This window comes from Xiphophorus hellerii, chromosome 15 (assembly GCF_003331165.1).
Source record: "Xiphophorus hellerii strain 12219 chromosome 15, Xiphophorus_hellerii-4.1, whole genome shotgun sequence".
In the NCBI taxonomy this organism is placed as follows: domain Eukaryota; kingdom Metazoa; phylum Chordata; class Actinopteri; order Cyprinodontiformes; family Poeciliidae; genus Xiphophorus; species Xiphophorus hellerii.
In genome coordinates, this window is record NC_045686.1 from 918,693 (window position 1) to 946,678 (window position 27,986).

At 40.2% G+C, this 27,986-nt stretch overlaps 1 protein-coding gene across 3 annotated transcripts; it reads left to right on the plus strand.

Annotated features, from left to right (window-relative positions):
• The first annotated feature begins 2,989 nt into the window (after nucleotides 1–2,989).
• Nucleotides 2,990–27,961, plus strand: gareml (GRB2 associated, regulator of MAPK1-like). 3 transcript variants are annotated; one of them, XR_004342189.1, is made up of 8 exons: nucleotides 2,990–3,325; nucleotides 7,998–8,138; nucleotides 17,691–17,821; nucleotides 18,233–18,398; nucleotides 20,845–21,674; nucleotides 23,270–23,439; nucleotides 24,293–25,089; nucleotides 27,890–27,961. XR_004342189.1 is itself a non-coding variant. In XM_032585471.1 (7 exons), exons 1-7 carry the CDS (start codon nucleotides 3,214–3,216, stop codon nucleotides 24,882–24,884), a joined length of 2,142 nt encoding a protein of 713 aa, XP_032441362.1. In that variant the 5' UTR covers nucleotides 2,990–3,213; the 3' UTR covers nucleotides 24,885–27,034. The 3 variants fall into 3 exon arrangements, 2 of the variants coding, with proteins under 2 accessions (XP_032441362.1, XP_032441363.1); XM_032585471.1 differs by lacking the exon at nucleotides 27,890–27,961 and having other exon boundaries at nucleotides 24,293–27,034; XM_032585472.1 differs by lacking the exons at nucleotides 2,990–3,325; nucleotides 27,890–27,961 and adding an exon at nucleotides 5,109–5,551 and having other exon boundaries at nucleotides 24,293–27,034.
• The last annotated feature ends 25 nt before the right edge of the window (nucleotides 27,962–27,986 follow it).

The following is a 27,986-nucleotide window of genomic DNA, read 5'->3' on the forward strand; positions in this document are numbered from 1 at the left end:
CTTTGGTCATTTTTTAAAAATTATTTTCTTGTGAAAGTTTGTTTTAATTGGTGAAGAGGACTAACTCTGGATTTCACACATAATAAAACGGGGAAAAGGGGAAATGTGTAACTTTTATACATTACAAGTGTTAAGAGCTCGCTTTATTTAAATTGATTTTGGTCCTTTTAAACAGTTTTGTGCTTATGTGTTTTAGTGTTTGCTCCATTTGGAGAATTAGTGAGCTATTTATAGTCAATGAATCGCAGTTTGGGTTTGCATTTTAACTAATTGAATCGGGAATAAACCTCCATATTGCCTGTTTGGTGCTGAGTGGATGTTTTATGCGGTTAGTGATTGCAGGAAACAGTTTTTTTAGGTTAGATGCTGCTTGAGGATGGTCCTATAAAATCACAGATGACCTTTCGAATCAATTTCCCTGCTTTAATGATGGATAAAACGTTTAACTTGGTTACATAATTCTGCTGAAGTCCTTACTCTGCATTACAGCACAATGGATTTAGCTTCACAACTGCCTCATTGACAAAAATCAATAACCAATGAGCAGCTGTCTGTACACTTTGCTTCTGAGAACGGAGAGCTTTCGCTGCGCTCGGCACCACAAATTCAGAGCTGGGAAACTAGATGAACGGCCTGCACCAGCTGATGAAAACATTAATGCCATCATGTTGAAATAATTGGTGAACACATAAGTAATGCATAAATGCTTCTGCTAATATGGCAAAGTAAAAAGCTCCTGAACTTCACTTGTGAAGTCAGTGTTTTACTAGACACTGACTTCACAAGTCAGTGTCTAGTAAAACAGATTTTAGTGACTCAGAATCTAAAATTTTATCTTATTTTTTAAAAATAATTATGAGGATAAAATGTGCAATTATGTATCCTTCCACAGGACATTAAATATATAATACTTTGTGGTCTGAGGGGAAATTATTGATGCATGTAAACAGGAAATCTGAAAAGTGTGGAGAAAGTAGAACCAGAGCAGAGTAGTAACTCGTTACATTTACTTAATAACTTGATAAAATGTACGTTTAGGAGTATTTTTTTACTACCCTGTATTTTTTACTTAAGTAATTTTATTATGAAGTATCTCTACTCTAAGCTGAGTAAAGTCCCACTGAATGACTTTACTCATGTTTTAACTAAACATTCACCAGGCACAGACACACATCTGCAGTTCTTATTAAAGTTTCATAAGTTTTTATTGACAGAAATTAATTTGGAAAAATGTTTCTATTGCTTGTTTTGGTTGTTTTGACATTTTTGTCCAAAATTTCCACTTAACTTTATACTCTGTGTGATTTTTAAATATTAAATGGTTGATAATTTGATCAGTTGCTCAGTACTTGAGTAGACTTTTTACAGAATACTTTTTTACTCTTATTTGATTAATTTCTTGGATGGCTACTTTTTACTTGAGTAAAATGATGTTGAAGTAGTGCTACTCTTACTTCAGTACACGTTTTGGGTACTCGGCCCACCTCAGGCCATTTTGTTGTGATTACAGCTGCAAGTTTCTGAATCTGTGGACACATTACACAACTTTTTGTCTAATTTTACTCCCAATCGTAAGTCAGGGAAAGTCTGCAACTCTTGTGTTAAATGGGGTGAAGACTGGAAGTGGAAAAGTGGAACTGACCTGACATGTTTGAATTTTTAGAGATAGATCTTGGACCCAGTTGAACATTTACTGACCTAACAGCAAAAGTGTTGCTAATAGCCAGTGGAAAAGAGGGGCTAAGTCACTTTTTGTATGAAACTTTTGTTACAAAAAATGTTTTCCATATTTATCAAAGCTGCCGCCATGTTGTGAAAGTGAAATATGAGACAAATAATCTGGAAAACGATCAATCTCCTTCACCTCCTCCCTGAGCTACTACTGCCATGAAGAAATACACCACTTCCAAATAAAAACAACCAATCAGAGCCAAGAGGCGGGTCTTAGCGCTGTCAGTCAATACTGTTAAATGTGCAAATAGCAAAAAAACAACTTACTGCTACAGTAATACTGTTCACCTGCTGTCATTGGTAGCTATGCTAACTAGCCTAGCATTCACAACATGCTATGCTAGCTGTAGATTGTGATTGACAGCACTAAGACCCTCCCCCCAGCTCTGATTGGTTGTTTCAAGGTAGCACTGTGAGAAGGCAGAGAACCTCAAATTTTTCATAGATTATCTGTAAATGTTTAATACCATACTGACAGACATAGTGACAGTTTCAACAAATATGTAAAAACATTTTTTGAAATAAAATGTACATACTGTAACATTAACAAGAAGTTGTGTTTAAGCAGAATTTCAACCAGGTGCCACTTGAGTTCTGGGTAGAATATCTTCACACAGATAATGTATGGTATGGATTTTTAGAAGTGTTAAGTAGATTGTGTTATTGTCGTGTTTATGTTATTTGCTGTGATGTATGTAACAGGTCTCCTGTAAATGAAAGGAGTCTCGAAAGATTATCCTGATTAAATAATAATAATAAAATGAAGGTTTTTCATCTTAAATGCAAAATATATTCTACATTTTTGTTTTAATTACCGCTCTGCAAGTTGTTCCTTCAGCAAATTGTCTTGTTTTGGGATTGTATGCTCCAGTTACCAGTTGGTTCAACACAATTAATCGTTTCAGTCCTTGTTTGGATACTTTCTTTTAGTCCACTCCAGACTGAAAGGCAGCAATCATTATTACTTTAAGGTTATTGCTGTTACGTTTCCATCCTGGCGTTGTGTTATAACGCCTGCCTGTATGTTTTAGAGCAGAAAACTGCTGGTCATACATTTGGTAATCGGTTAATCAAGGGCGTTTAATTAGCAACACCTAAAAATATATAATTTTCTCCATGACTTTATCCAAGAAGAGCTTGCAAATGTATGTAAATAGGCTCAGTTAGTGTTACAGAACATTAAATGTTTGACTTGATTTTTTTACGCTTACTTGCATGCGTGGGGGCGGCAGCAGGCAGAAACCGGTTGACGGAGAGGGGAAGAGAAGCGAAGCGCTGCCTCCCTCCCTCCCTCCATCCCTCCTCTCTGTGCGCACCGAGCTCCGCTCCGCTCCGCTCCGCTCCTCTCTCCTGCATTATTCAAACATGGCGAAACTCTTTGCCATTATCCCACCTCAGTCACCGTCCTCCGCTTCAGCGCTACCGTAGCCATCTTTACCGTAACCGCTGCCGTTATCTCCGGCCCCGTGATGACCCGGGAGGATGGAGAAGTTGTCGGCGAGCCTGTCGGAGATCACTTGGAGCCCCTTGGCGCTGCCGCTGGACGCGGTGGTCAGCAAGTACCGCCTGCCCACTCTGGTCCGCTTGGCCCACGGTAAGACACAACCGGCGCCCGTGGGTGCTTAAAAAGTTTTCGCCATTTGCCAACTTTAAGCTTACAGCGACTTTTCGCCGCGTGTTTGTAGAATTGGCGATTATAAATAATCACAAATGTGATTTTGCTGCTAGCAAGCGAGGAATAAAAAGTTATTAAATCGATATATAAAAAATATTTGTAAGAGTTTTTATAAGTACAACTTTGAAGTATTATGAAACAATTGTAAAAATGTAACTGAAGAAATTTAGAAATTAATAAAATGTCAAGTCGGCGGAAAGAAAATGGCATCTTCCGGCTTAAAATTTTCAAAATAAATGCACTGACTTGTTTTAGAAAGTTTAGAAAAAAAATTAAAAAGTCAATTAAGTTTATATGTATAGCATATGTCAGCAACAAGGCAGAGCAAAGTGATTTACATCATAAAAACAAAAAATAAAAGTCTTAAAAACAACATGCAGTCACCAATTGAGAAACATAAAATCTTGTCAATTCACTTCAAAAGCAACTGTAAACAATAAAGGTGTTTAGCCTTTATTTAAAGGAACTCAGTCTTTCAAAAAGAAGTGTAAGTATTTAAAAGATACAGAAGAGATTACAAATTAGTTTGTTTGATTAAATTAGTTTGTTGTCCTACTAAGAAAAATGAGTCAAATATAAAAAGAAAATGTCTTTACATTGACTAATATGAAGCATTAAATCATAAATGTAGCTGTTATATGTTGTTTTAGCTGAGAAAATGGGATAAACAAATAACATTACTTAGGTTGCCATGCAGTGCCATTGGTAGATTTGCTCCACAAAAGGCTTGATGCACAATTTACTTTATAATAATCAGAGAACCAAGGAAGCAATAACCATGACTTACTAATACTAATAATAATAATTAACACAAGCATGTTTTTAATATGAGTAGAAATGTTTTTCATTTGAAGTACAACTATTATGCTTCCTAAAATAATGGTTTAAATAAATTATCTTTTCAATCTAAGATAAAGAGATGAGTCTTTTGCCTAAATAAATTTAAAATAAATATTTATTAGCCCAATAATATTCCCAGAAACTCAGGCCAAATCCCTACTGTTGTCCCACTGAAAAATTTTTTTTTTAGACAAATAATTTTTAAAACTCAGTGGAAGAAATTCCAAGACCAAAAAAAGTATATGAAATTCAAGGGAATGGATAATATAATCTAAATAATACTCTCCATAGGTTAGGCCAAACTCCTGCAAACTTTACTATTGATAAAGATATATTATTATTCAATAAATATTTACATTTATTGAAAGAGATTATCCTTTCTGTCTAAAAGAAATAATTGAGATTCAAGACAATAAAATCTAATTTTAATCAATTTCTTGTTTCAGAAAGTGCAAAATGCTTTGGAGTTGTGATGTTTCCATGAAACTACCTTGATTGTTTTTAATTTTTTTTTCATGCAATACATCTCAAAGGTGGGATAGGTTGCCCACCTAACCCAATATTTACTGTCTACATAAAAATAATGTAGACATTAAATATTTTTCCGTGTATGCACATACTTTAACTTTTTTTAATCATTCTTAAGTTTTAGATTGTTTTCTAAAGTTTGACATGAACTAATTAATTTATTTGAACAATATGAACGTGATTATTCCAGTCTTCTTAATAAATGCAACGAGTTAATTAATTAACTACCTACTTTACCAACTCAAATTTATATTGACCAATTCTTTCCACTCTTATTTTGAAATCAGCTTAGGTGTATTTCCGTTGCGTTTTGGGAAAACCTGTCCACCTTGTGGCTCTTGATTCATCTCTAACAGGGCAGAGACTTCAAGGGCTTTCAGATCAATCCACTCACTCGCCCACGGAGGATTTAAACCAAACATTTTGATCGCGCACACTGTTTATTCGTCACATGCTTTACTGCCAGAAGATTTTCCACTCTGACCGCAGAATTGCTGTCTTCACTATGGGAACGGGCGATGGGTGTCGCGGCCAAGTTGTTCCAGTCCAGGAGGCCCGGAAAGCCACAAAGTGTCTGTTGTGCTGCTGAAGTGCTGCTCAATCCCATTCATATGCAAATGCTGTAATCTGTCGACGAACGTGGAGAATACTAACGAGGAGCGACGGCGAGGCAAAGCTCCAACTTTTCACAGTGGGCAGAAGCGCGCATGTCGGGCTCCTGGAAAAATGCGCACCTCGCCTCCCGGAGACGCGCGTTTTGTTTTGGCCGCAGCACCGGTTGGTGTTTATTAACTGCGCCGCAGTTGCCCCACACAGATCCCTCCTTGTTTGCACTGCCAGATGGCATTTATGTGCAACAACATGACAACTTTCTCAAGTCAACAAACAACAGAGTGATTATTTGCATGCAGAAAGTGCAGTGCGGTTGCGTGAGTGCGTAAGGAGCTAATGTGACGGGGGATTTCCTGCGACGTTATGAATGCTCCAGATTGCACGATATTAAATTATCTAGAAGTCTAACTGATTGCCTGCTAGCAAGTACATTTGGCTCTACAAAGGAAATCCTCAGACATCTATAATCCCACAACTGGGAAGTTAGATAAACTTTGGTTGTTACAAAGTTTATCTAACTTCCAGAATATGAAGGAGATAAATAATGATGCCATTTTTATTTTTTTTTATTTTTTTTTTAAAAAACATGGTTACAGATTTGATTGTAAAAATAAGCAACTTTTCTTGTTTTGGCTGCATAACTTGATGAAGATCAACTTATATGTATAAATTAAATTAGTTATTTTAAAATTGGTTAAAATGAAAGTAAAATGGATACAGTTAGGGTTAAAAGATAAGTTACATGAATTTAAAGTCTAGTTTCCATTAAATAAGAAATGTTTTTAAAATCACGTGAAACATGCAGCGCCATCATCCTCCGACCACTTCCCATGGTCTTCTTTGTCATTTCCTCCAGAAGTAACATCCAGTTGTTGATCATGTGACTTCCATGATGCAAACAAAAGCGTTTTCATTGCAGTTTGGCGAAATACACTAATGTCGATGCAGACCACTTTATCCAAGTGAAAAAAAAAAGTTTTTATTGAAAAACGGGAGATTTTTCTTTTACGTGTTTCCATTAAGCAAATTTAATTCCAATTTGCACAATTCTATGGTCAATGGAAACCCAGCTTCTAGTTTCCTCATAGTTGAGGGCAAGTTTTACCCTCCACTAAAGTGTTGAGGGTAAAAGTTTTAAAAAGTTAAAAGTTTCTAAGATTTAACAAATTAACACAAGTCTTTTTTTTAAAATCCAGATTTCAGTCCAACCTTTTTCATTTTGACATTTTTGTTTACAGGATAGGAAAAATAGAAATGGTCTTTTTTAAAACCAGTGATTAAAACCTCACATCTGACTGTAATGCAAACATTTTAATAGTTTATTATCAGGTCTGAAATGAAAAAAAAATATTTTGTTTCTGTATCAACACTCAGTGGTTTCATGTTTCATCCTTCTACTTCATAAAACATTTAATCAGGATATTTTTGGTACATAAAGAGTTTTAATCTAAGACTGCTGTACATTTAGATAAAATAAAAACAATTATTGAGCCACCGTTCTACAGTTTGTACCCCAAAAAATGTAGTGTTTCTGTGATTGACCTGTACCACTGCGCTGTCAGCTGAGATCAGTCCAGTTGTGGCGTTACAGAGGAAGAGGAGGAGGAGGAAGGTGGGTTGTTTAATAGTAGGATGCCAGCTGAATAACAGGGTCCTGATAAGTAGCAGCTAGAGAGTTGGTGAGGCGTTACTGATGGTGGTAATTATGAACACTGAACCCCGAGTGTGTGTGTGTGTGTGTGTGTGTGGGTGTGCGTGTGCGTGTGTGTGTGTGTGTGTGGACGTCACACTGTAAAACATTTGAGCCACATTTAGTTGTGTCTACTATCTGCTACTCTTTAAGTCAAATAAATTGATCAAGTTTTAGATTTTGAACCTAACTGTGTGAGTTTGTGAAAGATAAACTTACAGGAGTAAGTTATGTTATATTTTTATTAATTGTTGAATAAACGAGAGTTTTTAGGTTAGCACTTAAAAAAACAGAAAAGAAGAAAAAGGCAGGAGTGGGAACTATTTCCCAGAATGCTTAGCGGCGTGTTTTTGTATCCTGAGATGGAAGTGCGTTACACTGATCTGACTCTGGTGTGTTAATAAGGAAAGAGTTTATTTTAATGAAGTTCAGTGCAAAGCTTGAAGATAATGTCCTGTTCACACTAAATGTTTTTCAGCAGAGTTCATTGTGATGTTTAATAAAATTCCTATTTTGTTCATGCAATTTGAAACAAGAATTCAAATTATTCTAAAGTAAAATAAATAGTTATTTTAACTTGATATTGTGAGTGAGATATTAGAAAAATGTGTCTCTTTGACCAGGTGAGGGTTTTAATTATTTGTTTTAAATTGCAGCATTAAGTTAAAACTCACTATTCAAGAATAATGAACTTAAAAAACAATGTTTAGACAACTTGTCTCTGTGGTTAAATCAACTTCATGAACTTTAATTTCTGAGTAAAAACCAAAACAATTTTCAGCAGGTGGACTTTCATTTTCAAGTTAAACCAACTTCAAATGTTTTCAAGCATTTTCCATCACAGGCCTCCTAGTAAGTGAGACTATAAAAGTGAAATATTTGAATAAATCCCGTCTTTCGTTGTGTTTTTCTGCGTTTCAGGTGAATGCGTGGAGGGTTTGTCGGAGGACGACGTGGTGCTGCTGCACTCCTGCCGTCAGTGGACCACTGTGACGGCCCACAGCTTGGAGGAGGGACACTACGTCATCGGGCCCAAGATCGACATCCCACTGCAGTACCAGGGTCAGCATGGACACTTAAACACACACAGTGCACACCTGCAGTTTGGTTACTCATAACCATGGAGCCCATAGACAAAGGAATCACCAAGTAGTCGCTCAAAAGTTTATCCACATTCTAACAATTGTCCATTGTTTATAAAATGTCCCATTCTCTCTGGGGGTAAAAATAAATACTCGTTTTATTTTCCGTAAAGGTCAACATATTCCACTTGTTCTATTTCTAGAGGGTTCTGTTTGTTCCTTTTAAAGCAGGCTGGATAATGTCAAAGGAAAGGAAGCTAATGTTGTGTTTTTGTGTTGAAATCTGGTTTTAATTAATTGCTTATTTAATACCGAGAAAAATCTCATCTTGAAAAGCTGGACTGGTCACTGTTCTCTTAAATGACGCTGCAGATGTGCAGTTGAGCTCTGAGAGTTAAAAATATTCTAAAGTTCAGTGTTTATTGTCTGGATTAAGTGTGGTTAAATTTATGCTGATGTTAGCTTAAATCAACTTGAGATAATTTAAGTTCATTTTTAAAAAGAAATTTAAATGTTAAGATGAATGTAAGTTAGGTTAACCTCAAGTTTATTTAAAAGTTAAGAGAAACTAAACAGATAATACTTTGCTTACATAAAAGTTAAGTTAAAACAATTTTAAATTAAATTATGCTAGGTTAAATTACTTAATTTAGAGTTAAAAGATAGGTTAAGTTAAGACAGACTGAGTTAGCTTTGAGGTAAGATGCATAAATTTAAAGTCTAGTTTCCATTAAATAATAAATGCTTTTACAATCAAACATGAATAAGTTTGTTGACATGACATGTCATAAAAAAACATTTGGCTCCATCGTCCTTCTACCACTTCCTGTCGTCTTTTCGTCCAGTAATAACATCCGGTTGTTGGTCATGTGACGAGAAAAAAAAGTGTTTTCATTGCAGTTTGGTGAAGTGCAGCCGATAAACTACAAAACCTTTTATTGAACGGAAGTTGTTTTTTTTTAATTGCTGTGTTTCTGTTAAGCAAATTCAATTCCAATTTGCGCAACTACAGTATATGGTTAATGGAAACACGTCTCATTTTTCTTGCAGCTTGTCGTCGACTGGGGCTGTTGTAAAAGAATTGAGTACTCTATCGATAATTTTTCCGATTAATCAAGTAATCAGAACCCTCTCTCTCTCTCTTTACCACCGTCCGCTTTGAAACGTAACCACGCTGTTCCAGGTGGAAAGAAACTATCGTAGTCCAAGCGTCGCGTCAGTCAACTCGAAGTGTTTATTAGTCCACCCAAAAAAACCCCAAAAAACAGACAGTTTGCCGTTATGCTAGCAACAACTCATAGGCGGAAGTGAGAGCGCTGCCTAACACAAATAATAACCCGGCCGGAACATGGTGCCCTAAATAATAAAACAAAATTTAACAAAGCTTCGAGGCAAATAAATTTTCCTCGAGGAATTTTAATAGTCGAATCATTTGAGGAATCGTTACAGCCCTATTATTGTCAGCAGGTTTTACCAAAAAGTTTTTTAACCTTTAGATTTAAAACATAAGTTTTTATCTAGATTTCAGTCTAATCTTTTTTCACTTCTACATTTTTGTTTACAAGGTAGGAAAAATGCAAATTGGCAACTTTTAAGCTGTTGTTTAAAACGTCCCTTTTGACTGTACAGCAGTGTTACTGCAAATATTCTTACTGCTCCCGTTTCATTCATGCCTCCAACCTGCCACCATGTGACCTCCTGCTCATTGACTTGTGGTCTTCCCGCTGAATGAGTCTAGTCAGGATGACCTCACCGGAGCCCATTCTTCCCTCTCAGTGCAGCCTCATTATTTGCTGTGTAACTGGATCTTTATGCCTCATCTCCATTGCTTCCTCCTCTGATGCAGCGCTGATGTCACCTCACGCTGCTGCCGCCTCTCAGGCTCCGCTTCGGAAGAAAGAATGAATATTTGCTTGGGAGGAGGGGATGCTGAGATCATCGTCACTTCAGACCATTCACTATTTCACAGTAACCCTGTAAAAAGACGTTTTTACTATTAAAAATTGTATCTGTCAATAAATAGGAGTTGATTTACCAGAAAGTTTACTTTAAAATCGCTTAAATAAGAGCTCAGAATCAGACAGTTTATCATTTTATTGTCTGTGACTGTCAGGATCTGTGTTTTTCTGTGTTTATTTAGAGTTTTCTGTGTCCTTAGTCTCTTCGTTGTCCTGTCCTCCCCTTGATTGTTCCCAGGTGTGTCTCGTCTCTGTGATTACCCTCCCGTGTATTTAACTCCACCTGTGTTCTTTGTTCTTCGTCGGGTCCTCGTCAACGTCAATGTTAGCTTCTGTTTCGTCTGTGTTTCCTGGTGCCTGCTGCTCGTTGTTGGATTTATTTATAATTAAACTCATCATATTCATCATACCTGGGTCCGCTGCATCTGCCTCACCACCAACACCACCGCACTTCATGACAGAAGGACCCGACCAGACCGATGGTGAGACAGCAGCTCATGGCCCAGCACGACCCGGAGGTATGGTTCCAGCAGCAGTTGGAGTTGGCTCAGCGGGATCTCTACAGGGACGTTGAGATCCTGCCATCTCCGCTGCTGCTGGAAGAGATGGGACTGGTGTCGGACTACACCCTGGCGATTAGCCAACGCCAGATCCTACCAGTCCCCACCCCAAAGCCCTCCGGATTCGGCCCCCGCCGTTACTCACGCCGGGGGAGACAGCGACGTGAGCCGCCGGTGAACCCGGCCCCTCGTCGCCTTCCGGATCCGTCACCTCCGCTGTCAGCCCGGAGACGGCGACGTGAGCCGCCGGCAGACCCGGCCCCTCGTCGCTTTCCGGAGCCGCCACCTCCGCTGCCCGCTCGGAGACAGCGACGTGAGCCGCCGGCAGACCCGGCCCCTCGTCGCTTTCCGGAGCCGCCACCTCCACGGTCAGCCCGGAGACAGCGACGTGAGCCGCCGGTGGACCCGGCCCCTCGTCGCCTTCCGGAGCTGTCACCTCCGCAGCCGGTTCCAAGGCTTCGCTGCGGCTCGCCCCCGCGGCCGGTTCCAAGGCTTCGCTGCGGCTCGCCCCCGCGGCCGGTTCCAAGGCTTCGCTGCGGCTCGCCCCCGCGGCCGGTTCCAAGGCTTCGCTGCGGCTCGCCCCCGCGGCCGCTTCCAAGGCTTCGCTGCGGCTCGCCCCCGCGGCCGCTTCCAAGGCTTCGCTGCGGCTCGCCCCCGCAGCCGGCCCCGAGGCTCCGCTCCGGCTCACCTCCAGCCGGCGCATCCGAGGCCGAATCAGCCGGCGTTCCAGCCGGCGCACCGGAGGCCGAATCAGCCGGCGTTCCAGCCGGCGCACCCGAGGCCGAATCAGCCGGCGTTCCAGCCGGCGCACCCGAGGCCGAATCAGCCGGCGTTCCAGCCGGCGCACCCGAGGCCGAATCAGCCGGCGTTCCAGCCGGCGCACCTTCCGAGACTCCCAGTGTTCCTTCCGAGACTCCCAGTGTTCCTTCCGAGACTCCCAGTGTTCCTTCCGAGACCGAGACTCCCAGCGTTCCTTCCGAGACTCAGACTCCCAGCGTTCCTTCCGAGACGACTCAGACTCCCAGCGTTCCTTCCGAAACGACTGAGACTCCCTGTGTTCCTTCCGAGACCCCCTGCGTTCCTCCTGAGACCCTGACTTTCTGCGTTCCTCCTGAGACCCTGACTTTCTGCGTTCCTCCTGAGACCCTGACCTTCTGCGTTCCTCCTGAGACCCTGACCTCCTGCGTTCCTCCTGAGACCCTGACCTCCTGCGTTCCTCCTGAGACCCTGACCTCCTGCGTTCCTCCTGAGACCCTGACCTCCTGCGTTCCTCCTGAGACCCTGACCTCCTGCGTTCCTCCTGAGACCCTGACCTCCTGCGTTCCTCCTGAGACCCTGACCTCCTGCGTTCCACCCGAGACCGAGACTCCCTGCGTTCCACCCGAGACCGAGACTCCCTGCGTTCCACCCGAGACCGAGACTACCTGCGTTCCACCCGAGACCGAGACTCCCTGCGTTCCACCCGAGACCGAGACTCCCTGCGTTCCACCTGAGACCGAGACTCCCTGCGTTCCACCCGAGACCCCCTGTGCTCCACCAGAGACCCTGCCTCGGGGGGCTCGTCGTCGCCGTCTGTGGGCGGCCCCCGGGACTCATCGCCACCTCCAGCGCCGCGGACGGCCGCCGGACCGCCTCCGTGGTTCCCGCCTCCAGCGCCGCGGACGGCCGCCGGACCGCCTCCGTGGTTCCCGCCTCCATGGTTCCCGCCTCCAGCGCCGCGGACGGCCGCCGGACCGCCTCCGTGGTTCCCGCCTCCAGCGCCGCGGACGGCCGCCGGACCGCCTCCGTGGTTCCCGCCTCCAGCGCCGCGGACGGCCGCCGGACCGCCTCCGTGGTTCCCGCCTCCGGCGCCGCGGACGGCCGCCGGACCGCCTCCGTGGTTCCCGCCTCCGGCGCCGCGGACGGCCACCGGACCGCCTCTGTGGTTCCCGCCTCCGGCGCCGCGGACGACCGCCGGACCGCCTCCGTGGTTCCCGCCGCCGCGGACGACCGCCAGACCACTTCCGTGGTTCCCGCCTCCTTTGCCTCCGCCCACCCTGTGGGTAGTTTTTTGTTTGTTTATGGACTCTTGGCCCTCCCTGTGTTTCCGCCCACAACGGTGGGTTGTTTTTTGTTTTTTTCTGAACTCTGGCCCCCCGTCCAGCGCCCCTCCGCCCACCCTTGTTGTGTTTTTGTTTTTTGGGCGTCTGGTAGCCGCCCTTGAGGGGGGGGTACTGTCAGGATCTGTGTTTTTCTGTGTTTATTTAGAGTTTTCTGTGTCCTTAGTCTCTTCGTTGTCCTGTCCTCCCCTTGATTGTTCCCAGGTGTGTCTCGTCTCTGTGATTACCCTCCCGTGTATTTAACTCCACCTGTGTTCTTTGTTCTTCGTCGGGTCCTCGTCAACGTCAATGTTAGCTTCTGTTTCGTCTGTGTTTCCTGGTGCCTGCTGCTCGTTGTTGGATTTATTTATAATTAAACTCATCATATTCATCATACCTGGGTCCGCTGCATCTGCCTCACCACCAACACCACCGCACTTCATGACAGTGACTGATGTTCAGTGGGTCAAAAAAATTTCTATTTTAAATGCATCAAAACTACATCTGCATGATATATTAAATTGTAATTGTTTTTCAGTGTATGCAGTGTTGCATTTACAGAGGAGTATTTGAACAAATGTATGTCATGGACAGTATAGATTTTTAGTGATAAGACATAAAAGCTCACTGAGTCTTATAGTCACATTAAAAAAAATTTGTTGGAAACTAACTTAGCTGTTACATTTCTAACACCTCAACTTCAAAGCTAATTAGAATGTACTAAATTAAATGCACGCATTTTAATTGCCTTTTGACAGTTTATCACCTTTTCTACAAAAAAAGAAGTGGTAAACATTTCAGAACACAGTACAAAACAAAACACTCCAAATATTGAGGACTTTTAAGACTTTGAATCCCCAGAAATAATGTTAAATAACTTTCAGCTAACTATATAAATAGAATAAAATAGAATAATAAAGAAAATAAATAGATAATTCAGGTGCAACAGCATAATCAGGAATAAAAAAGTTTTTAGTGTTAAAACAATATATAAAAGAAAGTTTAACAATAACAATGATAATAGTAATAATATGTGATGATAAAAAAAGAAATAGAGTAAAAAGACATTCAGTAATAGTATTAGAAATATATATTTTCCTGATATTATGTAGCCCTTATTAAAGATCTCCCATCTTTGTCTGTTCTTTAAATGCATCTACCAACTTAGATTCCTTAGTTTGAGTTTATTAAAGATCAGACAGTTTTTAAGGAAATGTGCTTTGATTCGTAAATGAAGAAAATCTCATTTTAATTTCTCATTGACAAGGGTTCAAAAGTAATACTTAAATCAGAAAACCTGCAGCACAGTTTTTCTCTCTAATGTGCAAAAGTTCTTAGAAAAAAAATCAAAAAATAAAAATTATAATTGGTGCATCTTTCCTGATATTTATTTGTAAGAAAAGACAGAAAAAACATTGATTAGATAAGAAGAAAACAACTCAGATTTTTATTCTAACAGAAACCTCTACATCTATTAGCACTGCTGGTAAAGATGTCGAAACTTATTAAAATAAATGAATCTTTCAGAGATTTCTTACTACCTTAAGTTCCTTCTCACTGTGGGCGCTAGGCAAGTATAAAAGACGAGATATGCTAACAATTTTCCTTACATGCTAGGCTACATGATGATGCGGCACTGTCTCCATGGTTACAAAAGAACACAGAAGGTATGTGATCTAACCGTCAGTAACCATGGAGACAATGCTGCACCGCCATGTAGCCTAGCATGTATGGAAAAAAACTGGTTAGCATCTCATCTTCTGTACGTTTTTAGTGCTGCTCCGGTTTAAAGGGAAACGCAGTTTATGACATAGTGACATAAATCATGTGTGAATTCAGGCAGAGTCGGTAATTTGATCAACACGTCAGGAGGGAGGAGGTACGGGTCGGTTTCTAAGCTAGCTATTTGAAAATTTTGTAAATACCGCCGACATCTATGAGCCCCAATCAGGTGTGTTACGTCACACACAAATTAGCTCGACTCAAACAAGTAGAAGCCATGAATAAAGTGGAAAAAACAACTTTGGAAACAATTTCAGTTCCTCTCCTCCCTCACTTCCGACATCCGCCATGGCGTTGAAAAGAGTCAATAAGAAGAAGTTACGTAAACCTACGTTTAAGGATCACTTATGATCTTTTTAATTATAGCAGGTGTTTTGGCATCAGTGGCCAACCGACAGCGATGAGCTAACGTCTGAGGGATGACTTCATACAGGAAGTCTAAATAAGCCTCGGATGAGAGCAATATAGGTTTCCCCCAGGGGATTAGACAGCAGGATGTCTCCCTCTTCATCCCGCTGACTGCATCCTCCTCCTGACGAGGAAGATGATATAAGGACAGCAGTGGTGGAGAAAGTACTCAAACAATGTACTTAAGTAAAATCAATCAATCAATCAATCAAATTTTATTTGTATAGGACATTTCAGCAGCAAGGCATTTCAAAGTGCTTTACATCATTACAAACACAGAAACACAATGCAGCATAGAATCAACAATCAAAACACGACATTAAGTCAAGTTCCATCAATAAATTTGTAATTGATTACATTTCAAATACAATCCTAAACAGGTGGGTTTTTAGTCGAGATTTAAAGGAAGTCAGTGTTTCAGCTGTTTTACAGTACAAATACACAGACAAAAATGTACTCTAGTAAAAGTAAAAGTACCACATTAACATTTTTACTTGAGTAAAAGTAAAAAAGTACTGGCTTTTAAAAATACTTAAGTATTAAAAGTAAAAGTACTTGCTGAATGCATTACCTAATCGCTAATACAATATCATTAAGTGTACCTGCCGTATTTAATTTTCATACATCAGATATGTGCCATTTTAATGAACAATGCCAGAGATAAAGCATGTTTTTATTGTGTCTACTCTCTGTAACATAGTTTAGATTTAGATTTGTAATTCCATGCATCACAATTTCAGGGACGGAAACATTTTGTCTCCTGTCCCGACTTAGCATGAACTTCACTTTTTTTTTGCCACTAGTGGCATTTATTTTGAAAGAAATCCAACAGAAAGGGGATGGAGAGAAGGTGGGTGAGGGAGGACATGCAACCAAGGAAGAGGCGTTAGGACAGCCACGTAGCAGAGTTGTAGTCAGGACCACCTTTACCCGAGACCCGCGCTACATGACACAATAAAATGTGGAATATGATCAAAATTGCTTCTCAAATTGATCTGAAAAATCCACAGATCAAACTACAAGTCAACGTTATAACTGACAGTAACTTTCAGTTACTGGTTGCTATGGTAACCACCGACTGTCACTAGCAGGAGAAAATAAGCTAAATTAATTTGAATGACAAATAAATCAATGTTGACAAACATTCACAATTGTAACATGGTTAAAACAAAATCCTGTTACATGCAAACCTGAGATTCAGCAGTTAATGTTTTTCTATTTATAACAGATAATCCCAAAGACACGCTGAAAGTGCTCAAAAAATGCTTGAATTTCAACATTTCAGAGCTGAAAAATCCCTGATGGTGGGTTAGTATTAGTGTTGTATTGTTTGGTGGAGAGAAGCTGCTTTTTCTTGGGGTTCAGCTTGAATTAGGAGGAGGAAGGCGGTGCTGGTAGAGGATGGGACAGTTTGGTATGCCGCTCTGCCTCCCAGATAGAAAAGAAAAACTCTTTGGTCTTATCTTCACACATCCATCACTTTGTGAGAATAAAGGAGACTCCTCCAAGGCATGTAGTTGTTTAAACGCAACCCAGAGAAGTGATAAATAAGGATACTGTTAAGGCTCGTTGAAACCAAACTGATATGTTGGTTGCATTCCATGAATACATCAAAGAAAGTTAGCTAGACGGCCAAAAATATCAGCCGCGCAAACGCGAATCCATAAAGGTTACAGTCAGACGAGAGGATGAGAAAAGAAAAGCGACGGTGGAAGAGAAAGAGTTGTATGTGTGACCGTCTCCATGGTGATGTGCCTCTGCTCTGCGTGAAAATGGGGGCCCCTTTATTGGTTGCCATGCCGACACTGTTGGCTGTCAGTTGGGTAAAGTCTGGTGCCAGGTCAAAGGTCATTGAGGTGTCTTTGTATTCTCCTTGTATGCGGTAGACGTACACATTTCCACAAAAACAAACTTTTTCTCTTCCTCTCTCTGCCTTTTACTTCCTTTTTATCCTTCATTGAACTTCCTGTTTTATTCCCGTTTTATTCCTGATTTATTCCTGACTTCTTCCTGATTACTTCCTGTTTTCTTCCTTTTTCCTAATGTTCTCTTCCTGTTTTCTTCCTGATTACTTGCTGTCTTCTTCATGTTCTTTTTCTGTTTTCTTCCTGACTTCTCAATGTTTTCATCCTGATTTTTACTTGTTTTCTTCCTTTTTCCTAATGTTCTCTTCCTGCCTTCTTCCTGTTCTCTTCCTGCCTTCTTCCTGTTCTCTTCCTGCCTTCTTCCTGTTCTCTTCCTGACTTCTTCCTGATTACTTCCTGCCTTCTTCCTGTTCTCTTCCTGACTTCTTCCTGATTACTTCCTGCCTTCTTCCTGTTCTCTTCCTGACTTCTTCCTGATTACTTCCTGCCTTCTTCCTGTTCTCTTCCTGACTTCTTCCTGATTACTTCCTGCCTTCTTCCTGTTCTCTTCCGGACTTCTTCCTGATTACTTCCTGCCTTCTTCCTGTTCTCTTCCTGACTTCTTCCTGATTACTTCCTGCCTTCTTCCTGTTCTCTTCCTGACTTCTTCCTGATTACTTCCTGCCTTCTTCCTGTTCTCTTCCTGACTTCTTCCTGATTACCGGTACTTCCTTCTTTCTTCCTGACTTCTTCCTTTTCCTTCCTGTCTTTTTCTTGTTTTCTTCCTGTTCTCATCCTGTTTCCTTCCTGACTTCTTCCTGATTTCTTCCTGTTTTCTTAATGTTCTCTTCCTGTTTTCTTCCCGACTCGTTTGGACTTTGTTGTTTCGTGATGCTCTGCAGGGAAGTTCAAGTTGCTGGATGAGGACCGTGACATCCGGGATCCGGTCCAGTATTTCTCCAGTGTGGAGGAAGTTGCTGGAGTCTTCCCTGACCGGGTCTTTGTCATGGAGACAATCACTTTCAGCGTCAAGGTGAAAACCGCTCACTTCCTGTTGGGCTCACCTGTAGCACACTCCATGTTCTGCTGCGATTCATAGAGTTTAGAGCCGGGTTCCAACGCAGACTGGGAATGACCGGAAAAGGTTTTGGAATTTGATTTGTGTGATTTTCAGATTTAATGTAGAAAAAGGAGGAGAGAATATCAATACTCTTATTATCATCTATCCATGGATGGATGGATGTTTGCAGTACAATTCAGTGAACTTATGTTGTGTTTTTTTTTACTTTAAATAGGTCAAAAATAAACAAATAATTTGATTGAAAATGTATAGAACTCTGCAGTAAACTCTGGATTGTCTACAGCAGGTCATTTGATGTTAAGTTACTCACTTTTTAACACTTATCATTCAGACTGATCATGTCCATGTGTTGCTGTGTTCCAGGTGGTTTCCGGGGAGTTCAGTGAGGACAGCGAGTCCTACAGCTTCACTCTGCAGGCTGGAGACGAGCTGTCACTGATGGGGAAGGCCGAGCTTCTGTGTGCCACACCCCCGAAGGAAAAGACGGGACTGAGCGCTCTCCTGAGACGCCTGGGAAAAACTCCAAGAAGTAAGTACAGGAGGCTGTTGAGCTCAAAGTTTTAGGGTATCTGACAAAATTGTTTTACAAGCAGCTGAGGGGGAATTAGACCATAATCTCAGAATTCCAACTTTTTTCTCAGACTGTTGACTTTTATGTCAGAATTCAGATTTTTTTTTCTTTGAATTTTGACTTTAATCTCAGAATTTTGACTTTTTTACTCAGAATGTTGACATTAATCTGAATTTTTTGGGGGGAATGTGGACTCTTTTTCTCACAATTTTGACTTTTATCTCAGAATTCTGATGTTTGTTCCTCAAAATTCAGATTTTTCTTAGAATTCTGACTTTTATCTCAGAGTTCTGAGGAACAAACATCAGATTTTTTTGTTGTGACTTTTTGGAATAGTATGACTCGTAGCAATGTACAAACATAAATATATTCAAAAAAGGTACAAAAATATTTCTAAATAGCTATCTGGACAAAGAAGTATACATACATATAATACAGGATATTTGTTGGATGATTCCATTAAATATAGTATAAAAATACTTTTTTATATAAGTGTTTATTGAAGAATAGTAGAAGAGAGTGAGAATTTAAAAAGTAAAGCAGCTAAAATGACTGATTCTTATGTTGTAAATCACTGTTTTTTGTGAATATATTTAAATGTACCATATACAGTATATGTCTTTACATTTCTTGATTTTTTTTATTGATTTGTTTGAAATAAAGAAAACATATAACTATTTTATGGATTTAATGCTAGTGACATTTCACCTCAAGCTAACTTCTGAAGTTTAAAAACTCAATTTGAATAGTCAGAAACCTCATAGATGTAGCTTTGAAAGGCTTTTCTTTTATAAGAAAGATGAACTACTTGGTAAGAAAACAAAACAAAACTTCATGAGCAAACAGTTTTGCAATTTAAGAAAAACTGTTGTCAATAGAAATTGCAAAGAATTTGAGGATTTCATCATCTGCAGCACATAATATTATTAAAGGATTCAGAGAAACCAGGAGGATCTTTGTACACAAGGGACACGGATAAGAATCAATTTCTAATGGTAGTGATTTTTAGGCCCTCCGGCTGCGCTGCATTAATAAAAAATGTTTAAACTCTGGCATGTGAGGAAAAAACACATCTATAAACGCAATCCAGAAAGGCCTCTGCCTCAACTTGCCTCTAGTTGGTCTACGACGGATTGAGGTGAAGCGGAAACTGCCTCGTAACCTGATGAATCTGTAATTCTTTTTGGAAATCAGGAACATTGCGAGCTGCAGGCTAAACCGCCTGAGAAAGAAAACATCTCACTTTAAAAGCTGCACCAACAGCTCTCCAGGGCTTCCAGATTCTTAGAATGTTGTATAAAAACGCGCTGATGCAACGTATTGGTAAACATGTACGCATGTTACTGATATTGAATTCAATTGACTTTTTTTTCATTCTAAATGTTTAATTTGTTTTATTTTTGAACGATTTGCAAATGATCAGTCTTTGGTTTTCTTGCAGCAACTTTATCTACAGTTTGCGTCAATGTTTGCAACACTGCAGAGCTGAATCTTTATAATTTAGATATCAAGAAACTACACTTTCAATGTTTTAAGCCTTTAACGTCCGTTATTGCAGTTTGTAGCAATTTAAAGTTTAGTTGTTTTCAAAAAACTTTAGATTCAGAGCGCTTTGCACAAGTATTCACACCATTTTGTCATATAACAACCACAAACTTATGTGATAGAACAAAATGGAACAGCATTGAATTGAAAATCAGACGGATTTCAAAGTTTTATAAATGAAAATCTGAAAAGTGTGGCATGAACACTGTGGATTCATATTTTGTAGAATCACCTTTCAGAAACGATGACAGCAAACTGGTGACAAAATATGAGAAAGTTCAAGGGGTACGAATACTTTTTAGGGCTTTTGATTAGGTTTTAGAAGTTATAAAAAGTCTTTAAATTGAATTAAAACGTCCAAAATATGTCAAGATTTTGCCATGTAGTTTATATTTGTTTTGCATCTTCTATATACTTTTATTTTTTTCTGTAATCACCATTTCCTATTTTCTTGCTTTGGTGATGAAATTGCTATCAAAACATTTCAGTTATTGAATCCAAAAACTGAGCCGTTTCAAAAACCTCCCAATTGTTTAGTCACACTGCACCATTACCTAGCAACCCAAGCCGAGTTCCAACATGTTTGGTCAGCTGCTGGAAAAGACAAGTGTTTTGTTGTTTACTTACCATTCAGAAAACACTTAATGCATTATTGTTTATTGTGAAGAAGGTTCTACTTCTGCTTGTCAAAGATGTACGGTTGTAAAATCGCATAATCTGTTTGCAGCCATTTTTATGTGCGAAGAATGATTTTGTGCAAAAAAGGTGATTTGTTTATGCCATAAATATATCCTAACCTAAGCATAATAAGTCACGTTAAAGCGTTATCAGGTTTTCACACCTCTCTCTGATTCTTCAGGTAAGACGCCCTGTCTGGTCTGTATGAACCACCGCACCAACCAGAGTGTCAGCCTGCCCTTCGGTTGCCGCGGACGCTTCTGCACACGTTCACCCCTGGAGCAAGGCATGCTGGGAGGGGAGCACACAGTCCGCAGCATCATCGAGAGAGTCCGCCTCCCTGTGAATGTCTCGGTGCCTTCACGCCCACCGCGGAACCCCTACGACCGCCACGGCGTGCGCGAGGGCCACCGCTACAAGCTGCTGAACATCGTCAGCAAGACGGTGGTGCTCTGCTTGGTCCTCCGGCGGCAGGAAGTGTCTCCCTCGCATTTCCTGCTGTTGCGCTGCATGCCTCGCTTTAACGTGGCCGAGGCCTCCGTCCACACGGCGGCGCTGGAGAGCCTGCTGCTGAGGCACGCCTTCGACCCGGATGCCTACTCTCGGGCGGTTAGAGAGACGCGTCCGGAGCTGGAGTGCATGACGGAGGAGTGCGTGAGCCCCCGGCGGTCCCGGCTCTGCGTGTCGGGTCAGGACTCGCTGGCACCGTCGCTCCAGCGGCTCTCCATGTGCGGCTACGTGGGCGGGCTTTCTGAAAACTCTCTAGGGGCGAGGTTGGGCGAAGGACCCGGTGACGAAAGGGAGTATGTGACTCCCGATTGGACTGAGAACGAGTTGAGGACCAATGAGGAAATCCCTTATGAAGAACTCTGGACCAATCAGAACGCAGAGAGTTTGGGGAAAGAACCAAACCTCATTTCCTTCCACACGTCTTCCTCGTTGGACGGGTCTCTTGGTACCGTGGTCACCAGAGTGTCTACCCCGCCACCTATACCTCCAAAATCTGATGCTGTGAGTGTCTTCTGGGTTTCATCTGTCCTCAGCTGCATCCGGCTTTTAGAAGCTTGAATTATTCATATATAAGAGCTTCTGAAGCTCCTGAGACACTTACAGACACAAACCGTTTCCAGGAAACTTTTCTCTTAACAGAATCTTAGAAAACTCAATTCATACAGATTTGACAATTAAAAGGAAAACAGCTGCAGGTTAGGACGATTGGTTTAATAACTGGTTTGGTTTTCTGATTGATTCTCAGTTTTACTGAATATTTTATGACAGTTAAGTTCAGTTCTAAGATCCTAAAAATTAATTAATGTGATTTTTTTATTAGCAATGTGAGTTCAAGTAAGAGCTTGTTAATAAAGACAAACAGAGAAATGATTAAAGGATCAGAGAAAAATATTCACATTGATTCTAACTTGGAATCAAGAGAGGAAGGAGAGGAAGAAGGAAGAAAATAGGAAGGAATGAAGAAAGGAATAAAGGAAGAAAAAAGTAGGAGAGAAAGAAGGAAGGAAATAAGTGAGGAAGGAAGGAAAGGCAGAAGGAAGGTTGAAAGGAGGGAGGAAAGAAGGAGCGAAGAAAGAAAGGAAAGAAGCAAGGAAGGAAAGAACAAAGAAAATAGGAAGAATATTGGATGGTAGGAAGAGAGGAAGGAAAGGAATAGAAAATAAGGAAAGACGGAAGAAAGGAAGAAAATGGATGAAATAGTGAAGGAAGGGATTAAGGGAGAGAAGGTGAGAATTAAACACAGAGGGAAAGGAAGGAGAAGAAAACGGACAGAAATAAAGAGAGCAAAGGTGAACAGATAAAAAGACAGCAAAGGAAGTGGGGAAGAAAGGACAGATGTAAGGAAAGGAGAAAAGAAAAGGATTAATGAGCTCATTCAAACTAATTCTGCCATTTTTATTCACCAACAACTCAAGCAGTCAGATAGTTTTCAATATCTAGTTTCATAAACCAAACAAAACTTTTTTTTCTTCCAGTGGACAAAATTTAAGTTGATTTATTAGAAATAAAAACATATATAATCTATATACAGTTTATCCTGTAGGTCAAAGCTGTCCCTCTACATTCATGTAGAAAACTAGATTATCATTTACTAAACTTCTCTCTTTCTCTGTGTGGGTGAAGACATCTGCTTAGCAACTAAATTACAGCCTCTCCAACAGTCTTCTTCATTCCCTGATATTTAGCCTGCCAGAACAATGGGCTTGCGTGTGTGTGTGTGAATCACGTTTTTATATTCTCATGGGGACCTATTTCTGTGTGTGGGGACCACTACTTTTTGTGGGGACATTTCTTGGGGAAATGTTTTTGGATTAAGGGTTAGGGGTTAGGTATGTGAGGATTAGAGTATGGGGTAGGGTAAAGGCTAGACATGTAATGGTAGGGGTTGGGTTAGGTAGAAAATGAATGGAAGTCAATGTGAAGTCCCCACAAGACACAAAAACACGACTGTGTGTGTGTGTAGTAGAGTTTGTTTGAGGTGTAAAGGTCACCAAGTTTGACATTTACCAAGTCGAACACACACAGTTAGAAGTGTTGGGGATTCACTTTTTTTCCCTGATGCATGTGTGTTATACTGTGTGTGTGTGTGTGTGTAGGTGAGGGAGGAGTGCCGCTACTTGCTCGCCCCTCCGGTGCCGCCTCGCTGCTCTAAAGAAGGCTCCATCTCCAGTCCGACCCCCAGCCCGCCGGTTCCGCCTCGCTTCCCCAAAACCTCCACCTCCCCGAGGCCAAACCTCTCCTTCTATTCCTCCGGACTGCAGGACAGGTGCAGTAAAACCTGCATTCAACAAGTGCTGGAAATGCTTAAATTTATATTCAGCATTTTCAAGGTTTAAGTATTTGATTTCTGTGTTAAGTTCTTGAAAGTACTTGATTTCCAAACAGTTTTGTAATAAAGTGTGAAATAAATGTATCTCTTTGGTTACCTAGCAACTCACTCATTCTTTGGTTACCTAGCAACGACCTGTTGAGTAACTGGAACAGCAGCAGTTTAAGGTTTTGCCACTGTGCCTCATAACTGCTCAAAAATAAAAAGTAAACAAAACAATAACGTGAAGTGAAAACTGTGAAAAAAAGAGGAAACATAATATTTTAGATTCTAGATTTTAAAAAATATCAACTGACATGAAACACTAATATCACGATATGTCCAGCTATGATTTTAATGAACTTTATATTTTTTAAACTTCAGTGTTTGTGTAGATAAGGCTCTGGTCATTGAAACAAATTAGATCCTGCAGTGCATTTAACTGAAAAGGTTTAAATTATTGTTTTGGAAAAGTCCCTTAAGCCTACCCTCTTAATTGATTTTTCTTGGATTCAAAAAGTTTAATCTTGTAACTAACAGATCGATTTTAATGATGAAGAATGCGTAAGTTAGAACACATTAATCCCTGATGGAAAAGAGTTTAGAAAGCATCACAGAATTAAAATATTCTACTGAAGTCATGGTATTTGTTGGTTTTGTTGTTCCTTTTTGAGAAATTAGCCTTTTTACTACTAAATCACATTTTATAATAGCTCATTTTTTTGTTATTTAATAAAAACGTAACTTTTTGTTTCCAATTTGCTCCAAATATAAGGCTTAAGATTTGTTGGTATATGTGTTTGTTTCCCAGCTGCTCCCCCTCTCCGGACGCCACCCTCTACTGCTACCCATGTTCCTGGGCCGACTGTCCCGCTCCTAACCCGGCCAGTCCGGACCCGGCCTCCACCGCCCCTGCAGAAAACACATCCAGCTCTCAGCCTGCGCAGGCCACCTGGGCGGAGCCCTGGGTGGAGTCCTTCACATCCCCCACACCCCGACTCCGGCCGCCGCCCCCACAGAGCCGATTCGCACCGTTTGGAGCGTTGAACCCCTTCAACCGCCAGTCGCCGTGCCCCTCGCCCGAACTCGTGACGAATGATTCCTCCAGAGGCGCGGAAGGCGGCGGGGCATCATCAAGTGCCGCTGATGGGTCCCCCTCTCCTCCTGACCCCACCTGGAGGCCACCCAGTGACCTTTCTGCTCTGTCACTGGAGGAGGTGTCGGCGTGCCTGCGGTTCATCGGCCTGCCGGAGGCGGCGGTGGCCGTCTTCCAGAGGGAGCGGATCGACGGCAGCCTTTTGGTGCAGCTGACTGAAGACATTCTGTCACACGACTTCCACCTGAGCCGCCTCCATGTGACCAAAATCACCCAGTTCATCCAAGGCTGGAGGCCCAAAATCTAACCTTACCACCCGAGTAATGTGCCTGATGGCGACTCAGCCGTCCTGAATGTGCCTTCCACTGTGACCCACTGGCTGCTGAGCCCCTAATGAAACCACGCCCCCCTGTGGCTAAACTGCAGAACTGATTCTTCACTCTAACTGCAGATTTTAATTTTATTTTTCTCTGAATTTCAGACTGGAAGTAGTTTACTAACATTGGCTCCAGGTGAGAATTGAATAGACAAAAATTCCCGCTTTAGTTTTTATTTTAATTTTCGACAGAACAGCCTTTAGACACCAGGCGGAGTTCAGTGGCCATGAAACAGGAAAAAAAACATTTTATTTGAAGTGGGTGTGCATAAGACTGACATGTTGCAGTCATAAACATGAAATACGCGTCATGAATGTGCAAGACTGTTGTCCTTAAGTGTCACTCAGTAAACAATGACATTTTTAATGAAAAGTCACATAAAAAGTGTCACTTTTATTGTAAAGTTTCATTAAACGTTGTAAATAGTGACACTTTTAACGTGACTTTTCATTAAAAGAATCATTATTTCCAACTTTTAAAGCAACTTTGGATTAAAAGTGACACTTTCATTGTGACTTTGCATTAAAAGACACTCTTAAATCAGTTTTGCAGAAAACGTGACACTTTGATTGCAACTTTGCATTAAAGGTGTCTCTATTTACAACTTTTAATGAAACTTTGCATTAAAGTTGTCTCTTTAAATGCACTTTTGGATTAATAGTTACTCTTTTCACACGACTTTGTATTAATAAATGTCATTATTCACGAATGACACTTGCTGACAACAACCCTTCAAATACAATGTTCCCAAAAAAACATTTAAAATTCAAATTCAAAAATGCTTTTTTGACCCCAAAGGAAAATTAAATGTTGTTTTTACTCATGTTAATTCAACATTATTCAGAGTTCTTGTAAATGTGGGCAGGAAGGATCTCCTGTAGCAGTATGTATCACGGTGAATTTGAAGAAGCCTCTGACTGAAGATGCTGTTTTTCAATGACATTTTCAATATCTTGGAAGAAGGCAAAAATTATTTTGACTTTTTTTGTAATTTCTAATTATTATTATTATTATTATTATTATTATTATTATTATGATTATGATAGGTACTCAATGAGTTTTGGTTGATTAAACCTAAACTTATGACCAGTAGGACGAGTAAAACTGAAAATATCCTTCAAACTGGTTTCCCTTGAGCTTCTGTGGGATATAACTGGAATGAATGGAGGAGCTTAGGAGCTAAAAAAAAACAACAACAACAACAGCTAGTTAAACTAAATGAATAAAATAAAAACAAATACAACGTGTTGTTAACTCTATAAGTAAAAAATTGGGGTTAAAAGTTCAGCCATGAGTGTCTGGGCTTTTCTGTGCTTCACTGCATTGGCACTGCAGGGAATCACAGCATAACATTATCGATAATTTTAGTTGCATTAATTTGCTTCAATGACACATAAATTTTTTTTTGTTTCCTCAAACCTGAGAAATTAGTTTTTATGATATACCTCAAATTTCTTGTTCTGTTATGCTTTATTTACCCAAATAAATGTAACTGCAATTAAATCTCTCTTTGTCATTATTTCACAACATTTAAAACTTAAATTAAAACAACTTAAAGTCCCAGTAAAAGTAGACAGATTGCAGATTTCTGGCTGATCACCGATCTTTAAAAAACCTAACCTGCTAACTTATTAGATAGTTTAAAGTTTAAAGATCTAAATTCGATTCTGTGAAGATTTTTTTTTACCATAATTATTGATTCAGTTCAACAAATAATTGCCCTACTAATCCAGATGTATCAAAATTGTAGATATATATACATATATGTGTAAAAACAAATACTTATTTTCTATTTATAGAATAATAAAATGGCCAGATGTGTCTGGACAACTATGAAGGTGCAATTTCTGTTTTTCTATTCTTGATTGTTTATGATTGTATTGTTGCGGCATTATGTCAGTTATATTTCACTATAAAAAAAAGTTTATGTTCCCAAAACTCTGGTCTATAGACGAATGAAAAAGCTGCTTAATGATGTTTTTGAAATCTGCTCCTTGTGTTACTTTACAGACTGAAGTAAATCAGACGAGCGATGCAGAAATAAATGAGTGATGTGCGAAATAAAACAAAACTGAATGAGTTTTGATATTTTTTAGCTGAGCTGAACTCATCAACATGCAGTTTGTAAACGATAAAAACAGTCACTCAGTGGTTCAGTCACTATGCTGATAATGACAAAATTTAGACAAAATTTAATTATTAAATAGTGAAGCATTTGTTGTCTGATGGGTGGGGTTGGGGGTGGGGTGGGGAGGCACCAGCATCCCTCCCGATCTCACTAGGGACAAGGGTGTTAGAAAATGGATGATGGATGATCTTGTGTTTTTGCAGTAAGACATAAAAGTCACAATTCATTTGAACACAGAGGAGTTCCACATACTGTACATTGCATGTCTTGGCAAGCTATTGTAAATAAAGAGAACAGATGAACCTCCAAAAACAAACAAAACATAAAGTATCTACGTAGATTAGAGCACCGGATGAAAGTTCAAGATTGGACTTAAATGGGCAAATAATCAGTATAAAAAGTATAAAATTACTACTCCTGATTATAATTTTAGATCTATTCAGATAAATAATCCCAATAGAACTGCAAACTGAGTTTTAAAATGATGAAAACCATGAGAGATCTCAAAATGCAAATGGAAATGTTGGAAATTTCAACACTTTTCAATCTGTTATAAATAAAAGTGTCTGTTTTTTAAAATGTTCTCCATACTTATTACATTATAATAGATCCTGTTCATTTCACTTCAAGATACTTTACTCCAAAATGAATCTACAAAACCTTAACAGCTTTCAGTGTTCCAGTACAACAGGCTATTTCAAGATTATTTAACTCTGGATCATAACATTTGTTCAGTCTTGGATTTTGTGCAATCAGGAAAAGTCCAGTGCAACATTTGTGACATTAAACTATCCTTCTTCTCTGCAGGCATCACCCAGAGGAACTTTGAAGAAATGAACTCAACAAGTCCAGAAAAACAAATAAAATAGTATCATGAGAGTTGCATACTTGTGTCACTGTTGCC